This window comes from Acanthaster planci, linkage group LG02 (genome assembly GCF_054643075.1).
Source record: "Acanthaster planci isolate LZ-2023a linkage group LG02, COTS_SCS, whole genome shotgun sequence".
Taxonomy (NCBI): Eukaryota; Metazoa; Echinodermata; class Asteroidea; order Valvatida; family Acanthasteridae; genus Acanthaster; species Acanthaster planci.
In genome coordinates, this window is record NC_141778.1 from 26,878,826 (window position 1) to 26,895,807 (window position 16,982).

A 16,982-nucleotide genomic window follows, 5' to 3' on the forward strand; every position below is an offset into this window, starting at 1 on the left:
AACGCCGGGACTGAGCTTCCTCGTTTGCACCTACCCTGCAGCCAATGCGGCAAGATATTTGACAGAAGAGACACTTTGAGAAGGCACAGGAAAACCCACAGTGGTTCACAGCCGGTGCCTTCACCCCTTGGCCCGATTCGTTCCCCTTTGGCAGCCGTGGCTGGGCCACCACAAAAAGGTCAATCCCAGACCTTCAGCTGCGAACACTGCCACAAAAAATACTCTCGGCGGGACAATCTTCGGCGCCACATAAATTCAACACATCGCCGGTGAAATAACCTCCCACCGGCGGCTCCATCGGCGGCTCCACCGGCGGCTCCACCATCTCCCCTGCCTCTTCCCGTCCCGCCTCCTATTTTAGCTACCGTCCAAGCAGGCCCGCTGGAGGAGGACCCAGACTAGTTTCCAGTAGACAACCTGGATGAGTTATTGGAAGTGCTCATAAACCCGCCGGAACCAGGCTTCGAATTACCCGGGTGCACACGTGCACCGGTGCATGCGATTTTTTCAACGTGCATGTAGCTCCATTGAATAACATGCACGCTGTGCATGTGAATTTTTTTCAGCCTTTTCGTTTTTAGAGTGTAGTTAGTGTGAATTTGACAAGTTAACCATGCCCAAATTCCATTTATTTCCAATATTGTTCGACAGAAAAAAATCAGATTGCGTATAGGCCTACATGTAATGTGTCTATCTTTGCTTTTACCGTAATTTACTTGGCTAGTCCATGCATTATCTTCTCTCGCTCCCCATGCATGTACAGATTTAGCTCTAGCGAAAGACATACGTACGGATGTAGCCTAGCCTAAATACAACCACACAGAACGTTGGCATTACCCGGGAACAGTGCGCGTACATGTAGCTAACGTGTATGTGGTCAAATTTACGTCTTGAGTAAAGACTAGCACAGGGGTACCAGCAATTGATGCATTGACACTAACCCCTATCGAGCGCACGTGTGTGTGTGTTGTATACAGAAACGTGCGTGTGCGCATGCACATGTACATGTTTTCGCGTCGTATACGTATCGTGTGTTTATGGTAGTCGATTTTTTGACAGCCGATCTTCAGTACACGTGTTTGATACGGGCGCTCTTTGACAGTTGGACAAGTACAATGCCGAAACAAACGCTGCTAACGTTTTGGAAAAAAGAGCCCAAAAGCGATGATCCCCAATCCGGTGGCCATGGTAAGTCTGATAGACCCGAGACTGCCGAAATATTCCCTGGAAGAGCTGATGATTCGGGGCCCGACAACCAGTGTGACAACAGCCCGCCGGCGCCGCCTGCCCAGATTGCTGCTGGCCTCTTGTGTGGTGACACCGCCACTCCCGGTCATGCCGGTGGGAGCGCTGATGTATCATCGGGTTCCGGAAAAAAATATTCATTCCAAACAATATGGAAAGATGGGAATGACTGGCTCGTGTATGACAGTGTTAATAAATCCATGTTTTGCTCATATTGCCAGACATTTGACAAGTCCGGGAAAAAAAATGCTTTTCGGGAGGGGGGGTGCAAGTCCTTGCGCTGGTCCAACATTAAAGCTCACAAAGTGAGTGAAGTGCATATGAAAGCCAGCGCTGCCAAGAAAGTATCAACTTTGGAGAGAAAGGACAGACCAATGGAGAAGCAAATCCTACAATTAGGAGATGGGGAAGTAGAGAGAATGAAGAAATATTTCAGGACTGGTTTTTACATAGCTCAAGCTGGGAAACCTTACTCGGATTTCAAAGATCTTATGGAACTGCAGGTAGCAAACTTTGGCAACCAGTACAAAAGTGGGTATGAAACGTACCTTAACGACAAAGCATGTCATGAATTCATCAAATGTATTGCAGAAGACTTACTGGAGAGAAATGCATCCCACATCAAGGAAGATTCCTTCATTAGCATTTTAGCTGACGGCAGTACAGATAAAAGCAACACCGAGCAAGAGATTATCTACGTGACCATGCTTAAGGAAGGTCGACCAGTCACACAGTTTATCACACTGTACTCTGTTCCAAATGCTGATGCTGAACATCTCACAGAAGCACTCAAGGAAACAATGACTGAAAAGCTTAAGCTTAGAGATTGGACACAAAATGTTATCTGCTGCTGTTTTGATGGCGCTTCAGTCAATTTAGGTGCCTTGTCTGGTGTGGCTACAAGGCTGGCAAAGGAAGCCCCACACATTATACCAGTACACTGCTGTGCCCATCGTCTAGAGTTGGCAATTAAGGATGTAAACAAGGAGGTCTCCGCTGTTCCTGCCATGGAATCCACCCTTCAGTCTGTCTACAGACTATACAAACGATCAAGAACTAAATGGAATGCCCTTCAAGCCACCGGGAAGACACTTGAAATTCAAGTACGAAGACCTGTAAAGCTGGTTGGGACAAGGTGGCTGGCTCATCATCACCGTGCACTAAATTCATTCTCACACAATTGGCCAGCAGTGATTGTGCACCTTGAGGATCTCAGTCAAACCGGTGACAGCACAGATCGGTTTACTGCTACAGAATTGTTAAAAACTCTGAAATCTTTAGAGTTGATCTACTTCATGAACTTCATGCTTACATACCTGGCTATAATGGCTGAGCTGTCTTTGGTTTTGCAAAGAAACACAACCACTGTAGATGTTGTCATTGAGAAAACCTGTGCAGTAAAGCAACAGCTACAAAATGTGCTTGCTCCAACAGAACTGAATGCTATTCTGATAAATGGGCTTGATGATCCTGAAAATCCTACAAAATTCAGGTCTCTAGAGTTGGAAACAAGACAGCCCAGAAGCACCAGGAGTAATGCAACTGTGTCCTGCAGTGACAGTGAAAGCGTACAATCAACTTGCAAGGGTGCAGCAAGTGTAAAACAAAAAGTTGCTCTTCAGGCCACAAAGATTATTGAAGGAACAGTCAACAACATCTCAAAGAGATTTGAGCCCTTGTTTTCTCATCGAGTCATGAAGGCTGCAGCAGCCATAATAAACCCTGCAAATTGGCCAGAATCACTAGAAGGCCTCGCAGAGTATGGGGTAGAATATGTAAAAGATTTGTACTCTCATTTCAGAGGACTTTTAGAGAACAGACATGTTGATCCAACGCAATGCCAGCTACAGTGGATTGAGCTAAAACTGCATTTGTCGAAGAAACGCTGCTTGGAAATGGAGTCACAAAATAAGCAAAAACAAAAGGTTACAAGAAACTCTCATCAGAACACATTCCTGAACCCCATCAGCATGTGGTCAACAGTGCTCTCAGATGAGGAGTATCAGCTGAGGTTCAACCATATCTTCCCCATCATCAGGATTATTCTGGTTTTGCCAGTGCACACAAGTGAACTGGAACGTGGATTTAGTCACATGAATGTCACCATGAATAATCAGCGCACTCATCTCACAACAGAATCATTGACAGATCTGTTAACAATCAAGCTTAGTGGACTACACTTCAGGACATATGACCCAATTGGGGCAATTATGAAGTGGTGCCCATGGAGAAACGAGGGGAAGATCAAACGCAGACTGAACACTAGACCCTATGGTCCCAGAAGTAAGCAGTTCAAGCCTGGGGAGCCCAATGACATGGAGAAGTCAAAGTCTCTGCCATGCCCACAGTTTCCCTACACATCATGGCAGTCAGACTCCTCTGATGGTGAACCTAGTGATGACGATCACGATTGTTGATAGCCCACAGTCAGGCACACATTAAGGTAAGTGACTTTTTTATTTGAGTTTGACACATTATCGTACATCAGGTGAGTTATTTCAGTTATCACAGATAAAGTAGTCAGATACATGTACATGTATGTAGCTTGCTATGAGGTAAACTTGCAGGGTAATATAAAGTACTACTTTCTATTTCTTTTTAATTTTTTCTAACATAAGCTAATGGTGCATGTAAATTTCCAGAGGTGCACGTAAACTTTTTAAATTGCATGCACTGGTGCACGTAGAAATTTTTTTCTAATTCGAAGCCTGTACCCCACCAAGTCCAAGTACATGACGGAGGCCTACCGCGATGCTACATCCATCCCATACGGCTACCTCTTCGTCGATTTAAAACCCGATACCCCCGAAAATATAAGACTCCGAACCAGTATTTTCCCAGGTGAATATCCCATCGTCTACATTCCAAAGGTATAAATTGGTCGGTTAATGAGAGCCCATAATCATTTGAAGATGTCGATGTCGCTCCATACCTCCACGTGTTGGCCCGGGCGAACGACAAGCAGCCCCTTGTATCTTTGCACCATTTCTTCGGTCATTCCCATGTACCCCCTCCCATACCCATCTGCTGCTTGGTGTTTTTCTTATTCCCTCGCAGGTTCTATGCGTACTTGGGTCGTTGGGGACAGTATTGTCTTCAAGGCAGGTCAGGGTGCCCCGCATGGGCCGTTTGGACCCCTCACTTGGCTTGGAGCGCGGGGCGCTAGGCTCTCCACTCTAGTTCCATCCGCGGCCACCTGAAACGCATGCCGGCACCTAGCACCATCATTGTTCATGTGGGCACCAATGACATATTCTCCACGCCAACAATGCAAATTCGAAGTAGGATAGAGGAGGGCCTCCACACCATCAGTCACTTGCTACCCAATGTAAGAATTATCTGGTCGGACATCCTCTTGAGGCTTTTTTACTATGGGGAATGCCGTCCTGGCGTGGGTCAGAAAACAGTGTATGCCCTGAACCGACATGCACACAGGCTTTGCCATCGGCTCGAGGGGGCCCATGCCATCTCCCACGCGCATAACATCCATCCGGGCCAGTACGAGGTGTTCTGGCGGGATGGGCTCCGTCTGTCCACCCTGGGCAATAAAAAATTTCGAGAAAACCTGTACTCAGCCCTTGCCTTCTTTGAATCAAATGTGGAGGCCCCCCTCTTTCCCCCCTCTCTCTCAGTAGGATATAAGAACATACATGTAGCTGTCATTCCTCTATGATGGCTAATTCCCAGGCTTATGCAACGAGCGGCGCCTTCAAAAAAAAAAAAAAAAAAAAAAAGGGGGGTTGGGGTTGGGCAAGTTCCCGCAATGGTAACTTGGTTGGCGTAAATTTCGGTTTAAAGGGGGTTTGTCACCCCTCCCCGGGCCTGTTGGAACCTTCCCTCGGGCTTCCTCCTTCGTTTCTCGAAGTGGTCGGGGTGGGGTGAAGAATCTTTCCCAAAAGTAAAGGGGGGTATGTTGCCTGCAGATCATGCTAGTCTGATAAATGTGCTTTTTTCCTTGCCCAAATCCATTAATTAAGGATAACACTGGGAAAAGTGGATAGTCAAACATGATGGTAATTTCTCTTGGTATTGTACATGTATTCACCTTTTGTAGTTATATTGGCTGTAGAGATAGAGTTACTGGTTACAATTTTGTGACTCCATTTGTATACCAGTTGCTAATGAAACAAAAAAGATTGTCTTTGCTAAAATTGAGCTTGTGAATACTTTTGCTGCACACCTCACTCAATGTGTTAAACTCACCACCTGGTTTTCGGTAACATTAAGTATTGTCATCGCATTTTAAGGTCTCAGGTTAATCTAGTAAGACCGGCTTGATGCTTGTGGAGGCAGGGCCTCTTACCATACATGTATTTTCATAAGGTTAGCTTTTCAACCCAGGTGGATTACTTTGTATACATGTATACTCAGATCTCATCATATAAGTGAACTGATTTTTATTGAATTGTGGAATAAGTGGGGCGGAGTTTAATAAAGCTCGGCGAAAGTTGTCGAGGCAACAGGCAAATCTGTTTCCAGTTTTCCTTCCTTCCTCTGTACGGCCAATGTGCTATCACTCTTGCAGCCACACAGTCTACACAAAGTGTGCGAAGAACTAACGGCAACAACTGGTCGCGACTTACTGCTGCGTGGAAATCATATCGTAATTCCACAAGCACTCGCACAATCAATTATCAACAAAGGAAGGACACCAAGGCATGACAAAGACTAAACAGCTACTTTGTAAGAAAGTGTGGTTTCCCAACATGGACACACTCGTAGACAACACGGTTCGCGACTGTCTCTCATGTCAGTTGACAACCCCGAATGACACTCGAACACCACTCACGATGTCTACACTCCAAGGCGGCCCATGGCTCGAAGTCAGCATCGATTTCTGTGATCTCCCCACAGGAGAACATCTCCTCGTAGTCATGGACGATTACAGTCTTTTTCCCGAAATCGAAATCGTGACTTCTACTTCCGCCCGTTCGGTAATTTCGGTAATGGTCGCTTTCGCCAAGGACGAAAGCGACCTAGGCTGCATACCCGACCTCCAGATGAAGATCAAGCAGCGTGATGAAGAACCTGTGCGGAAGACTTATATGTCTGTGCCACGTCCACTGTACCAGGAAGTCCGCACATACCTCGCCGACCTAACAAGTCGGGATTGGATTACTAAATCCACCTCGACATATTCATCACCAATGGTCTGCGTCAGGAAGAAGGACGGTAGCCTGCGACTATGCATCGACTACCGGGATTTGAACCGAAAGACCATACCTGATCGTCAGCCAATCCCACGGATTAAGGATGTGCTGGATAGCTTTCATGTACATTTTGTATGATGTACATTTTTATGATGCCATTTGCAACACTGTGTAATGTGCTGCAAATTATTTTACAGATATGAAAAGGCACTCCATAATGCAAAAATCGCAAAGGATACGTCAAATGTCGAATCGGTGGACAGCGATGACGAGCCCCGTCCGCGAAAGCGACCTGCTAGATATCAGTCGTCTTCCTCGTCAGAGGTGGGGAGTGACAGCAAAGATGGTAAGTAAAATTCCTGAACGCATCAACCTTGTTTGAGAGCAATGACTGTCTTATGAAGTCAACACGTCACGCACGCTGCATATATTGGAAATTGTCTCTTATGCCTAATGTTGATCGCCTTTGTAATATTTTTAGATATTGCACCATTGAAGAAGCAACCAACCCCGAAGCCCCTACCAAATCCCCCAGATGTAAACATCCATTTTCTCAACCAAGGTAGAGCCTTTAATTTTCCTCCCTATTACATGTATTGTTTCTTTTGCTATAACCTGTGGTCTATGTTCAAGTGCCGTTGCTAAATTTTAGTGTCCCGATACGTATTACGAGCCAATCGCTCAGAGTTAAGCGAAGTTTATCAAAATATATAAAAAGTCACTCACATTTCTTCACTACCTTTGTGACCTTTTCAATTTTACATGGATGAAATGACTATGTCCCACAGCACAACTCCAGCCTCCTCAGTCCCCTCGACTTCTTCAAATGCTTCATGCACAGAAGGTATGGATCAGTATATTCTACTGTAATTACGGAACTGTGTTTTAGCGTAAATATTGAATGGAGTATAAAATAGCAGCTTGTTCAGATATTTACTCATCCTACTGAAAGTTTAAATTGAACCAGAAAAGTAATAACAATCAGAAATAATTTTTGGTCTAACTAGCACAAAGCCTAAAAACTCAAAATAAGAACGGAAAACATGATAATTTAATTTTGTGGTTTGTACGTCATTTAACAAGGTGCACATTGCTTCTGAACCAAGAGGTCTGAACCCTTTTATACGTCATATGTATATGTCATTGCTTGAGCTATACCCCAACTGGCTGTTTCAATATGTACCGTTTCTCCGTAATATTTTGTTACTTTATGTAGGTGGAAATACATCCACACCATTTAGGCCTACGGGTAAAAGGAGCCAAAGTAAGTTGTTAATACTTTACAGTACGTTGCTTTTTTCCTAAATGTTTTCATTGCAAAAATTTGTTTTCAGTGTTTTTTATTCTCTTGAATTCAGAATATATTACCATGTTTTACACCCTACTGAATATCGCTTGAAAAACATAATCATAAATATGGGAAATTTCCCATTTTCTACTTTCCATTTTTCAGTCATCTTATTTTTCTCAAAGGACCAGTCAAGTCTTCTCTTGTAAAGAATATTACTTTGGATCTGAATTATGATTTGTTCGTTCAAATCCTTAGACTTTGAAATAACTGTGCTGATGAAGCTGGACACCATCATCGAAAACCAAAAGGAGGAGCTGTCCCTACTTAGAAGACTGGTGTCATCTGGTGATGCCAGTGCTTCTAATTACACGTACGAGGAGCCTCTGACTGAGCCCATGGACACTATCGACGACATGGAACAAATGAAAGAAAAGCTCCAAGATAGTTCCTTTAGAAAGCAAATGGTAATTAAATCTTTTTATTCCACAATTTTATTTCAGCACTGACCCTGAAATAACCTTGTGTCGAGAGTCGTTTTTTAATCACAAGTATCTTGAACATGCATGTACATTGCATTTATGGTAACAATTGTAATCTTTGCTAAACAATATAGGGTTTTCTCCTTTGCTTTGCAGTTGCGCTATCTGGGCGCAGTAGGGGGCACTTCGTGCGGCGACATAGTTCGCCGCATGATGCGAAAGATGGGAACACTCCATCTGTGGTTGTTCTATAGTCTCCGTGGTTGGAAAGGGAAGCGTTCCTTCGAAAGTCACCCTCTGTGCATGATTGTTGTTCGTAAGTACATGTATCATTTAAACCTACATTTTACACTTCTCTACGAAAATGCGCTGACCCAGAGACACTAACTGTTTTGTCTGTCAAACTGTTTAATCATTATTGGGATGCTGTAATTCAATTTAATATCATAAATTGTTGTGTAGCTTTTGTAATCTCAGGTTTTTTCCTTGTTCTCCTTTAAAAACTATTTTCTGTCAGATTTTCAGAGGGTATATTTGATAAAAAAAGATAATCATTTGGTCCTAGTTACGTTGCATTTGATACATTCTGGTTTCGATGTTAATTTCCTGTTTATCAGGGGTCTGCACGGCGACACACAGAACTGCTGAAGCCAAAGTAAGGGAAGAGATCGCTTCATTTTTGAAGCATGTCCCCAACAAACCTGGAGGGACTCGATTTAAGGTATATCATACTTAAATGTCATTTTTTAGAAAGAGTTGACTGCCATTAACATGTGCAAAGTAATATTTATCATGTCAACTTCACAGTCGTGGCCTTAGGTAAGAACTATTATCTGTCCAGGATAGTTTGCACCCTGAAGTTAGGAATCTGCAAACCTGAATACTTTTGAGAATTTATTGGAAAGGGTTGAAATGACATGCAAAAATACTAATAGACATTATTGTGACCGTTTCATAAACAATTGATTAAAAACAGTTGTCAGTGTTATCTATAAATGTCTGTTGTATGCAAGAGAAGATACCCTCTGACTAACTTGGAAGAACTACCCAGGCAAAGGGACAAAAGGGCTTTCAAACAAGACTGTCATTTGGCAGTTGAAACAAACACAACTGTCAATGGCGTGAAAGGGCCATCCATCATTTTGTTATTATTTCACTTTAACATCATCTCGGGCTTTGTTGTTGATTATATGCATACAGTTTGTCTTGGTGTAGTCAGAGCATTGACATTTCTATGGCTAGAGAATACACAGAAGCCATGTTATATTGGCAATTGTTTGTCTATGTTGAATGAACGACTTAGCCACATCAGACCTCCTGCAGAAGTCATGCGTATTGCAAGATCGCTCTCTAACAGAAGATACTGGAAGGCCCATGAATGGAGAGCCTGGCTTCTGCACTACTCACCATCGGTTCTTAAACATGTACTTCCCTTTACATACTATGCACATTGGATGACCTTGGTCACTGCAGTGTATATTTTGTCGAACAACTGTGTTAGATCACCTTTGAGTAAGTGCGCCCTCTCTTGTCCGCGACCGACCACGCAGCGTTAGTTGGACGAGACACTGTTACGGCAAGCACGCGGTGCGCTCGGTGTGGGGAAGTTAAAAGATTCTTGCCCCCCAAATTCTGCCCTTCTTGGGCCTGAGTGCCGTAAAGAACCATCGTGGTCAGGTGTTGGAATGGACCGGTGAGATTACAGTTCCTTTTTTGTTTTATTTCTGTCATAAACAGAGTAGTATTTTCTAAAGCTTAGATGTGTTGAAAAGTCTTGACCTTGCCACGTGTAATCTGCCATGTCACGCATGACTAGATGCCATCTTAAGACAACGTGGCTTGTGCAGTCCTTTGTTCTCTTGGTAGTGTTTCTTAATAAGTCCACTTGCAAATGAATGTGTCACATTTAATCTTGCAAAGTTCCTCTCATATACATGTAAGAGAATTTTATCACTGATAAAGAGTTTAAGAGGTCCATATGAGAAATTTCAGCCTAAATTTCCGCTGTTTGTGAACAATACAGAGTTTTGCCCTGAAGCTAGAGTTGTGAAATCCTTTGTCTCGGTTTGGCTCAAAATCCTTGGCTTGAGTTGTAATACTGCGAAGTATTAACATTTACATGTACATGTATAAGATTCACAACTATGCTTCGAGTATTAGTCCATAGTATACGCACAAGTCGACTATATTTTTGTTCCTCATGCATGTTATTTCTTTGTTCTCTCTTTGACTTAAATGTGTGAGTTTAATGTACCGTGTATCTTGGTGGTTTTGTACCTGCATTGTTTAATTCTTAAATTTCGATATAGTTGCAGACAGTAGAGCTGACGGAGCTTGAATGACAGAGTTTGAGGCGTAGAGCTGTGACATCACGTGAGCATTCTTATATAAATGTTCTTTCCACATATTTGAATTTATTGCTGAAGAATGTACCGTAGCACATGGTTCGTAGTACCTATTTCAGTTTCCTCTAACCGTGTGACATGTAAAGATAGATTACCTCCCTTGGCCTAAATTGCATCCACATGTTTCTTTATTGACTTTGTACTATCAATATGGAACCTTCATTAAATTAAATTGTTTTTGCCTTTCTCTTGTATTTTCTCAGTCACCAGAATACATACAGGTAGTCACACAGACATGATTGTGATCAATCAATCTTGAAGATCAGATCTATGGTCACGTGTTACTTGTTTTTCTGCGTTGGAGTGAGGCTGCTAACAGCGCCCTCAATAACTGGCCTACGGAACAGTTTACAAACTGTGTGGACCATACAATGATAAATCAAGCAGAGGTTCTTCTTGTAAAATTTGTTCTTGAGTTTGAAGATCTGTACCGCAAAGAATACATGACATATAATGTCCATCAGCTCATTCACATGGCCGATTCTGTTAGGAATTGGGGTCCACTGTGGTCAATATCTTACTATGCTTTCGAAAGTATGAATCACAAACTTGGTAAAATGATTTCAGGTACTCAGTACGTACAAGTTCAAATTTCCAAGAAGTTTTTGCTGAGCAGAATACTCCCTCATATTGCGCTGGACTGTTTGCAGGAAAGTGAATCGCAGAGGAATTTCTTTGAATTAAGTATCAATCACTTTTCATTGTCAAAGTCTATCCAAAGAGATGTCTCTGCCATTTTGCTAAGAGGTGCACCCAAACTGCTTCGGCTTGGCAACAATGAACGCAATTTGCTACAACAATTAGGATATACCTACGAAACTGTACTTTGTTATAGTAGGGTCTCTCTACGAGGTGTAACTATTACAACTGATACACATACCCATAAACGAAGGAAGCGAATTGACTGCTACATCAGCTTAAAAAATGGCACGATTGCAGTTGTAAAAAGAATCGTCTTGGTATGTTTATCGTGTAATGAGATAAACTCATGCAGCTGTGAGAAAACATGCATGCTATATGTATATGTGTCTCTTCTCAAAATAAGAAGTATTTGTGTTGTGGACAGGCAAAGATCTATAACACATGGCGGATTACATGTACATAGTATAAAAGGTCATAAAGAATACAGGTTGTGTTCACTAACTGAGTTTGAGAGCAAAGTTGCTTTTATTCACAGTGGTAAAGATGAAGTACTGTCAATTCTTCCCAACATTGTTGATCAGGACCTGAGATCCTTGGGAACAATTCTGGCAAATTCATAACTTCATGTACTTAAGTGTGTGTTTGTGTTATGTTCACTATCATAGGGCGAGTCTGAAATTTTGGTCTAAGGTTTTCTTGGGATGGGGCAAATGTTACATTATGTAAGTACAAATTAGAACCTGCAAGATCAAAACAGTCACTTTGGTACAATGAGACGAGTTGAATATTTTTTTATATAAATTATTAAATAATCTTTTTCAAAACATGAATATGTCGAGGGTTTAAAAACACAATTTCTATTTACAAAATTTAATGTGGACTGTGATGGCATTTACATGTACATGTATTTCAGTTTTGCCCATGCAGTAACTTTGTAAAAATGTTAAATTCACAAAATTGTATTTATTTTCCCCTTGGTCGAAGCACAATGTTTGTTTGCTTGTAGATATTAAAGTTCATTGCGCTTGATTAATCTTGATGTGCAGTGTTTAATGTCTGTGAATTTGTAATTGTGTTTTATGCATGGAGATTGTAAACACATTCATCATCATGCATCATCATCATGGCTTGACTTTGCAAGATTCCAGACAGGTTGTGCGCAGCAAACAAGCAAACAGCAGCCTCTTTTATGATGTGCCTTTTATGATGTGCCTTGTTGCAGAATCGACTTGGTCATGTTTCATGCTGGTCATTATGCTCACGAGGCTCAGCAGAAACAAGAAGCAGTAATACATATTCAATAGAAATAATGGAAAATTCTGTACAGAAATGATTTCTATATACTCTCTATCAACCTCTATAAAGTGCAATTTCTATAAGGAATGAAATTACATAGAACTTCTGTAAAGTTCTACAGAACAAAAAATTGTTCTATAGAATATTCTTAGAGGTTTCTATAGAAATTTCAGTGTTCTATATATGTCTATAGAGGTCTATAAATCATTCTATAGAATTCTATAGAAGTTTTTCGTATGGGTTTAATTTGATTTTTCTCTCTTCTTTTGTCCAGAATCCTGTCCAAGATGACGCAGACAAAGAATGAATTACATAACTGCATCCTCTGTTGAAAAACTATATTGTCCATAGTTTTTCTCACATAATTGATGTCCTCAGCCTTTGTAAAATAAGTTATTTTGGCACTTTTAGACACAGGTCCACACATATATCTAGTTCACTGTGTACGTATCACAAAAAAAGAAAAAAAAATTAAGCCGTTGCTGAATGTTTTTCCGTTATTTTCTGTGCGTACTTTGCCCCCAGTTCATAACTTTCACAAAAGATTGCAAACCAAATATTTTTGGGGGAACCTGAAAAATTCCACCAAATAATCATGATTTGATGTTTTTATGTTTTTATACCACCAGCCATCGAATTAAGGATATAGTTAACTACCTTTTCCAAAACTGTCATTTAGAATGGAAAATGACACGGAATATATATGTGTTGCTGTAATTTTTTTTTTCAATTATAGGCCCACCAAATCACAAATGACGTGACATCACTAAAATTTAGTTCCCCGTTTCACTTTGTAATGTATCGACTGTCAAAGTTTTGGATCCATAGAGATCATGGAGTACATTCTTTATAATAAAAGTAGAGAAAATAATTCTGATTCAGTTGTTTTGTTGTCATTCGTCGACAGGTATGTTTAATGTGGTAGGACTGATGTAAAAATGTGCATAAGTGCAGCAGTTAAGCATCAAATAAGTGGTGCCCTCAAAGTGACAGGAATGTTGTCAGTAATGGTTGCAGTACAGTGTCTGAATGGTTGCAGTACAAGTTGCAGTAACGCTCCAAATGTTTCAGTACCGTACCAAATTAGTTGCTAAAATGTCCCTCCAATGTTGTAGTATTATACTCACGACATTGCAGTAACGTCACTGGAATGTTACATTTAACGTGACTACAAAGTTGCATAGACGTGCCCACAGGCTTGCGAATAGATTTCAATATCGTGCTCATCAAGTCGTAATCACGTCCCAAAGAGGTTGCATACGCGTATCTACAACTACATTTAGTGGTTGTAATGTGTTGCAATGCAGTGTCATATACGTTGCATTTAGAAAACTGCATAGTTGTATTGACGTACCCACAAGTTGTTCAAACGTCCTTGCCAAGATTGCAGTAATGTGGCAGTTAAGTGGTGGTTGCGTTCCTACAGGGTTGTAAAGATGTATCTGTTACGTGCCCATTAAGTTGTCAAAACTTTGTGCCTTGGTAAAAATCAGGTTGTAAATATGTCACTGTTACATGCCCAAATGTTGTATAAACGTGATATTTCGGTTGTCTGAAGGTTGCAGCATTGTTGTGGACACGTCAAAACATTACGTTATATTGAAGTTGTAAAAACGTCTTCATAACATTGTACCATAACGTTGTGGCAATGAAACTGGGAGTCGACATTTTTATGTCAGGTTCGATTAGCTTCCACAGTTGGCCCTTGGAAGCTAATTGAACACACCCTAAATCATGCACGAGCCCAATGTCTCATGAGCTACATGTAGTTCTGCGATCCGACTAGCTCAATTACTGAGCTCCAAGTGGCAAGGTCGACAGAATTCAGCACGTATTTTGTCGTACAGAGTTTGGTCACATAAAATTATTCAGTTATGCACAGCTCATGTAGACTTATGTACACGTACAATACATACAATCATGCACATGCATGTAGCGAACTGAGGTAGGCCTACACGTGAGAAACGGACTTCTGACGTATGAGTTTGTCAGCTTTGCAACGCCTACCTCCATAGCTCAGTGGCCGTGTTACGCAGCTAAATCTTCTGTCAGAATTTATGCATATATACAAAATATCTCTTAACTTCTTAAAGAAGAAACATTTAACAGGGAAAAAGCTTTTTAATCTGGTTTGATCACAAATGGATTTCTCACACTTTCTGTACGAAGTATTTGAATAAATCCGGAACTGGCTATACCTTGCACGAATAAGAACACAACTGACCCTGGACTTGGAAAAATTTTGAAATAAATTTCGTATTCCCAGTATGTAAAGAAACTGCTGAAGATTCAAGTACAACTGTAGAGCAGCCAGGATTCTGAGCGCAGGCTGGTGGGGGAGGGCTTCACCCTAAAGTGGGGGCTGACTGGCTAGTGACTGGTGTCCCCAAGAATGTGGATTCGAGAAAAATTTCCATTTCCAAAAGCAAGGGCGGGGACGATTTTTTTTCGTTAGGCAATGCCGCTGCTGTAGAGCCGATAAAGTGGCTGTCAATTGTATAATGCTGCATTCCGTTGGACCGTTAATCTGTGATTTTCACATCTTCGTGGGTGGGGAAGCAAGACCTGCTGTACCATTATGAATAACAATAGAGCCCTGGGCCTCCAGGAGGCCAGTGTAAATATGCCGTGAAATTGACCTAATCCTCTGCCCAGTGGCCTGATTCCGCACCATGAAAATGGGCTTACTTTACAATGTAAAGAAAATTCACAGCCTTTAAGTGCAAACTATATTTTCATGGTGTTGAGATTCGTGCAGCTGCAAGGTACTCACAATAAATGGAATAAATATCTTACAGTTGCTTCACAATATCATTCCATCAGTTGCCAGAAAATGAGCTACATGCAGAGTCTGTGGGTACACCTTGTGCCAACCTTGCAGAGTCCCTCAAGACCCCATATCCTGGTGCAGAGTCAGTGGGTACACCTTTTGCCACCTTGCAGAGTCCCTCAAGACCCCATATCCTGGTGCAGAGTCTGTGGGTACACCTTGTGCCAACCTTGCAGAGTCCCTCAAGACCCCATATCCTGGCGCAGAGTCTGTGGGTACACCTTGTGCCAACCTTGCAGTCCCTCAAGACCCCATATCCTGGTGCAGAGTCAGTGAATACACCTTGTGCCAACCTTGCAGAGTCCCTCAAGACCCCATATGCTGGTGCAGAGTCAGTGAATGCACCTTGTGCCAACCTTGCAGTCCCTCAAGACCCCATATCCTGGTGCAGAGTCTGTGGGTACACCTTGTGCCAACCTTGCAGAGTCCCTCAAGACCCCATATCCTGGTGCAGAGTCTGTGGGTACACCTTGTGCCAACCTTGCAGAGTCCCTCAAGACCCCATATCCTGGTGCAGAGTCTGTGGGTACACCTTGTGCCAACCTTGCAGAGTCCCTCAAGACCCCAGGACAGAATGGGATCAGTACTACCAACTCAGCTAGAAGATATGAAAAAGCTAGAGAGAAGATGCGAACCCTTGGTAAAGTCCTTCAACATGCACGATGCTTGAATTCAAGTATTGTGCAGGCAAGAGATCTAATTAAGCCTGCCTGTACAATACTTGAACAACAATTAAATCAAGCAGTGGTGACACAACATATTTTCAAGTAAACAAAAGTAAAACAATACAGGAGGCCGGCTTTAGGTCATAAAACTTAATTGTAATGCTGGTGAAGGGCAAAGTCTCAGTTCTAAGGAGGAAGTTCTATCTTCTACGATGATGGATCCGACTCTGGGCACAATCTCAGGGCCTAGATGGGCATGCTTCTTGGTCAATTTCTGTGGGGAAAAAATATATTACAGCGAAATCGCTACCACGAACTTCTTGTTTCAAAGAAAGGTTTTCGTGACTCCGTTGCCTGAAAAATCATTGTTGACGATCTCATAACGAGCATTTGCGAATCGCGGTGGTGAAAACATGTGTGCAGTGCACCTCACTGGTTCCTGTTCGGCCAAACCGTTGCCATAGAAGGCATGATGGAAATGCGGAAACCAGTCAATGTACCGTTCCTGCCCAAAAGGGTCGTACGTCAGCTCATAGCTCTATAGTTGGAAGTCGAAAAAACACTGCCGTCACAAATTTTTCTGCAGGTTCATTCGCAAAAATTGATCTCATGTCTATGTTTGTGTTTTCTGTGTTGATGGGTTTGAGGTTGTACTGCTTGTACTCGAAACGAGCTTGTTTCCACAAAATTTCTAGCCACAGCAGGAAGTCTTATCGCCCGCCCCTCCAGATGCATCGATCACACTCGCTTACAAAACGGTATACAGACATCGTTTGCCAGTTTCCTGTCATCACAAGCTTAAGGCATGATTCAAAAATCAACGATTTCTTACACTGGTTACACAAACACCCAAACAAAATTTCCCTTCCCACTTCCAACAAAAATACGCTCACATAAGTTCTCTTTACTACTTGCAGCTCAAGAGCCCAACTAATCACCCATACTGAATTATTCATATTGTTGCAAAAAGGCGTACCCA

At 42.0% G+C, this 16,982-nt stretch overlaps 2 protein-coding genes across 2 annotated transcripts; both read left to right on the top strand.

Moving 5' to 3' along the window:
• Positions 1-7,961: 7,961 nt before the first annotated feature.
• On the top strand, positions 7,962-8,686 carry LOC147800081 (uncharacterized). The gene is made up of 2 exons (XM_087149021.1): positions 7,962-8,150; positions 8,322-8,686. Exons 1-2 carry the CDS (start codon positions 7,962-7,964, stop codon positions 8,550-8,552), a joined length of 420 nt encoding a protein of 139 aa, XP_087005147.1. The 3' UTR covers positions 8,553-8,686.
• A 469-nt stretch (positions 8,687-9,155) lies between these two features.
• LOC147800082 (uncharacterized) lies at positions 9,156-16,937 on the top strand. The gene is made up of 5 exons (XM_087149024.1): positions 9,156-9,716; positions 10,832-11,224; positions 15,452-15,553; positions 15,763-15,978; positions 16,921-16,937. The coding sequence occupies exons 1-5, from the start codon at positions 9,161-9,163 to the stop codon at positions 16,935-16,937; spliced, it is 1,284 nt and encodes a 427-aa protein (XP_087005150.1). The 5' UTR covers positions 9,156-9,160.
• Positions 16,938-16,982: the final 45 nt, after the last annotated feature.

Coding starts and splice junctions, on each gene's coding strand:
- LOC147800082 (XM_087149024.1), top strand. CDS start 9,161: ATGTCTGTTGTATGCAAGAGAAGATACCCTCTGACTAACTTGGAAGAA. Junction 9,717..10,831: donor TCCGCGACCGACCACGCAGC/GTTAGTTGGACG, acceptor TCAATCTTGAAG/ATCAGATCTATGGTCACGTG. Junction 11,225..15,451: donor GCTGGACTGTTTGCAGGAAA/GTGAATCGCAGA, acceptor GCCACCTTGCAG/AGTCCCTCAAGACCCCATAT.
- LOC147800081 (XM_087149021.1), top strand. CDS start 7,962: ATGAAGCTGGACACCATCATCGAAAACCAAAAGGAGGAGCTGTCCCTA. Junction 8,151..8,321: donor GTTCCTTTAGAAAGCAAATG/GTAATTAAATCT, acceptor TTTGCTTTGCAG/TTGCGCTATCTGGGCGCAGT.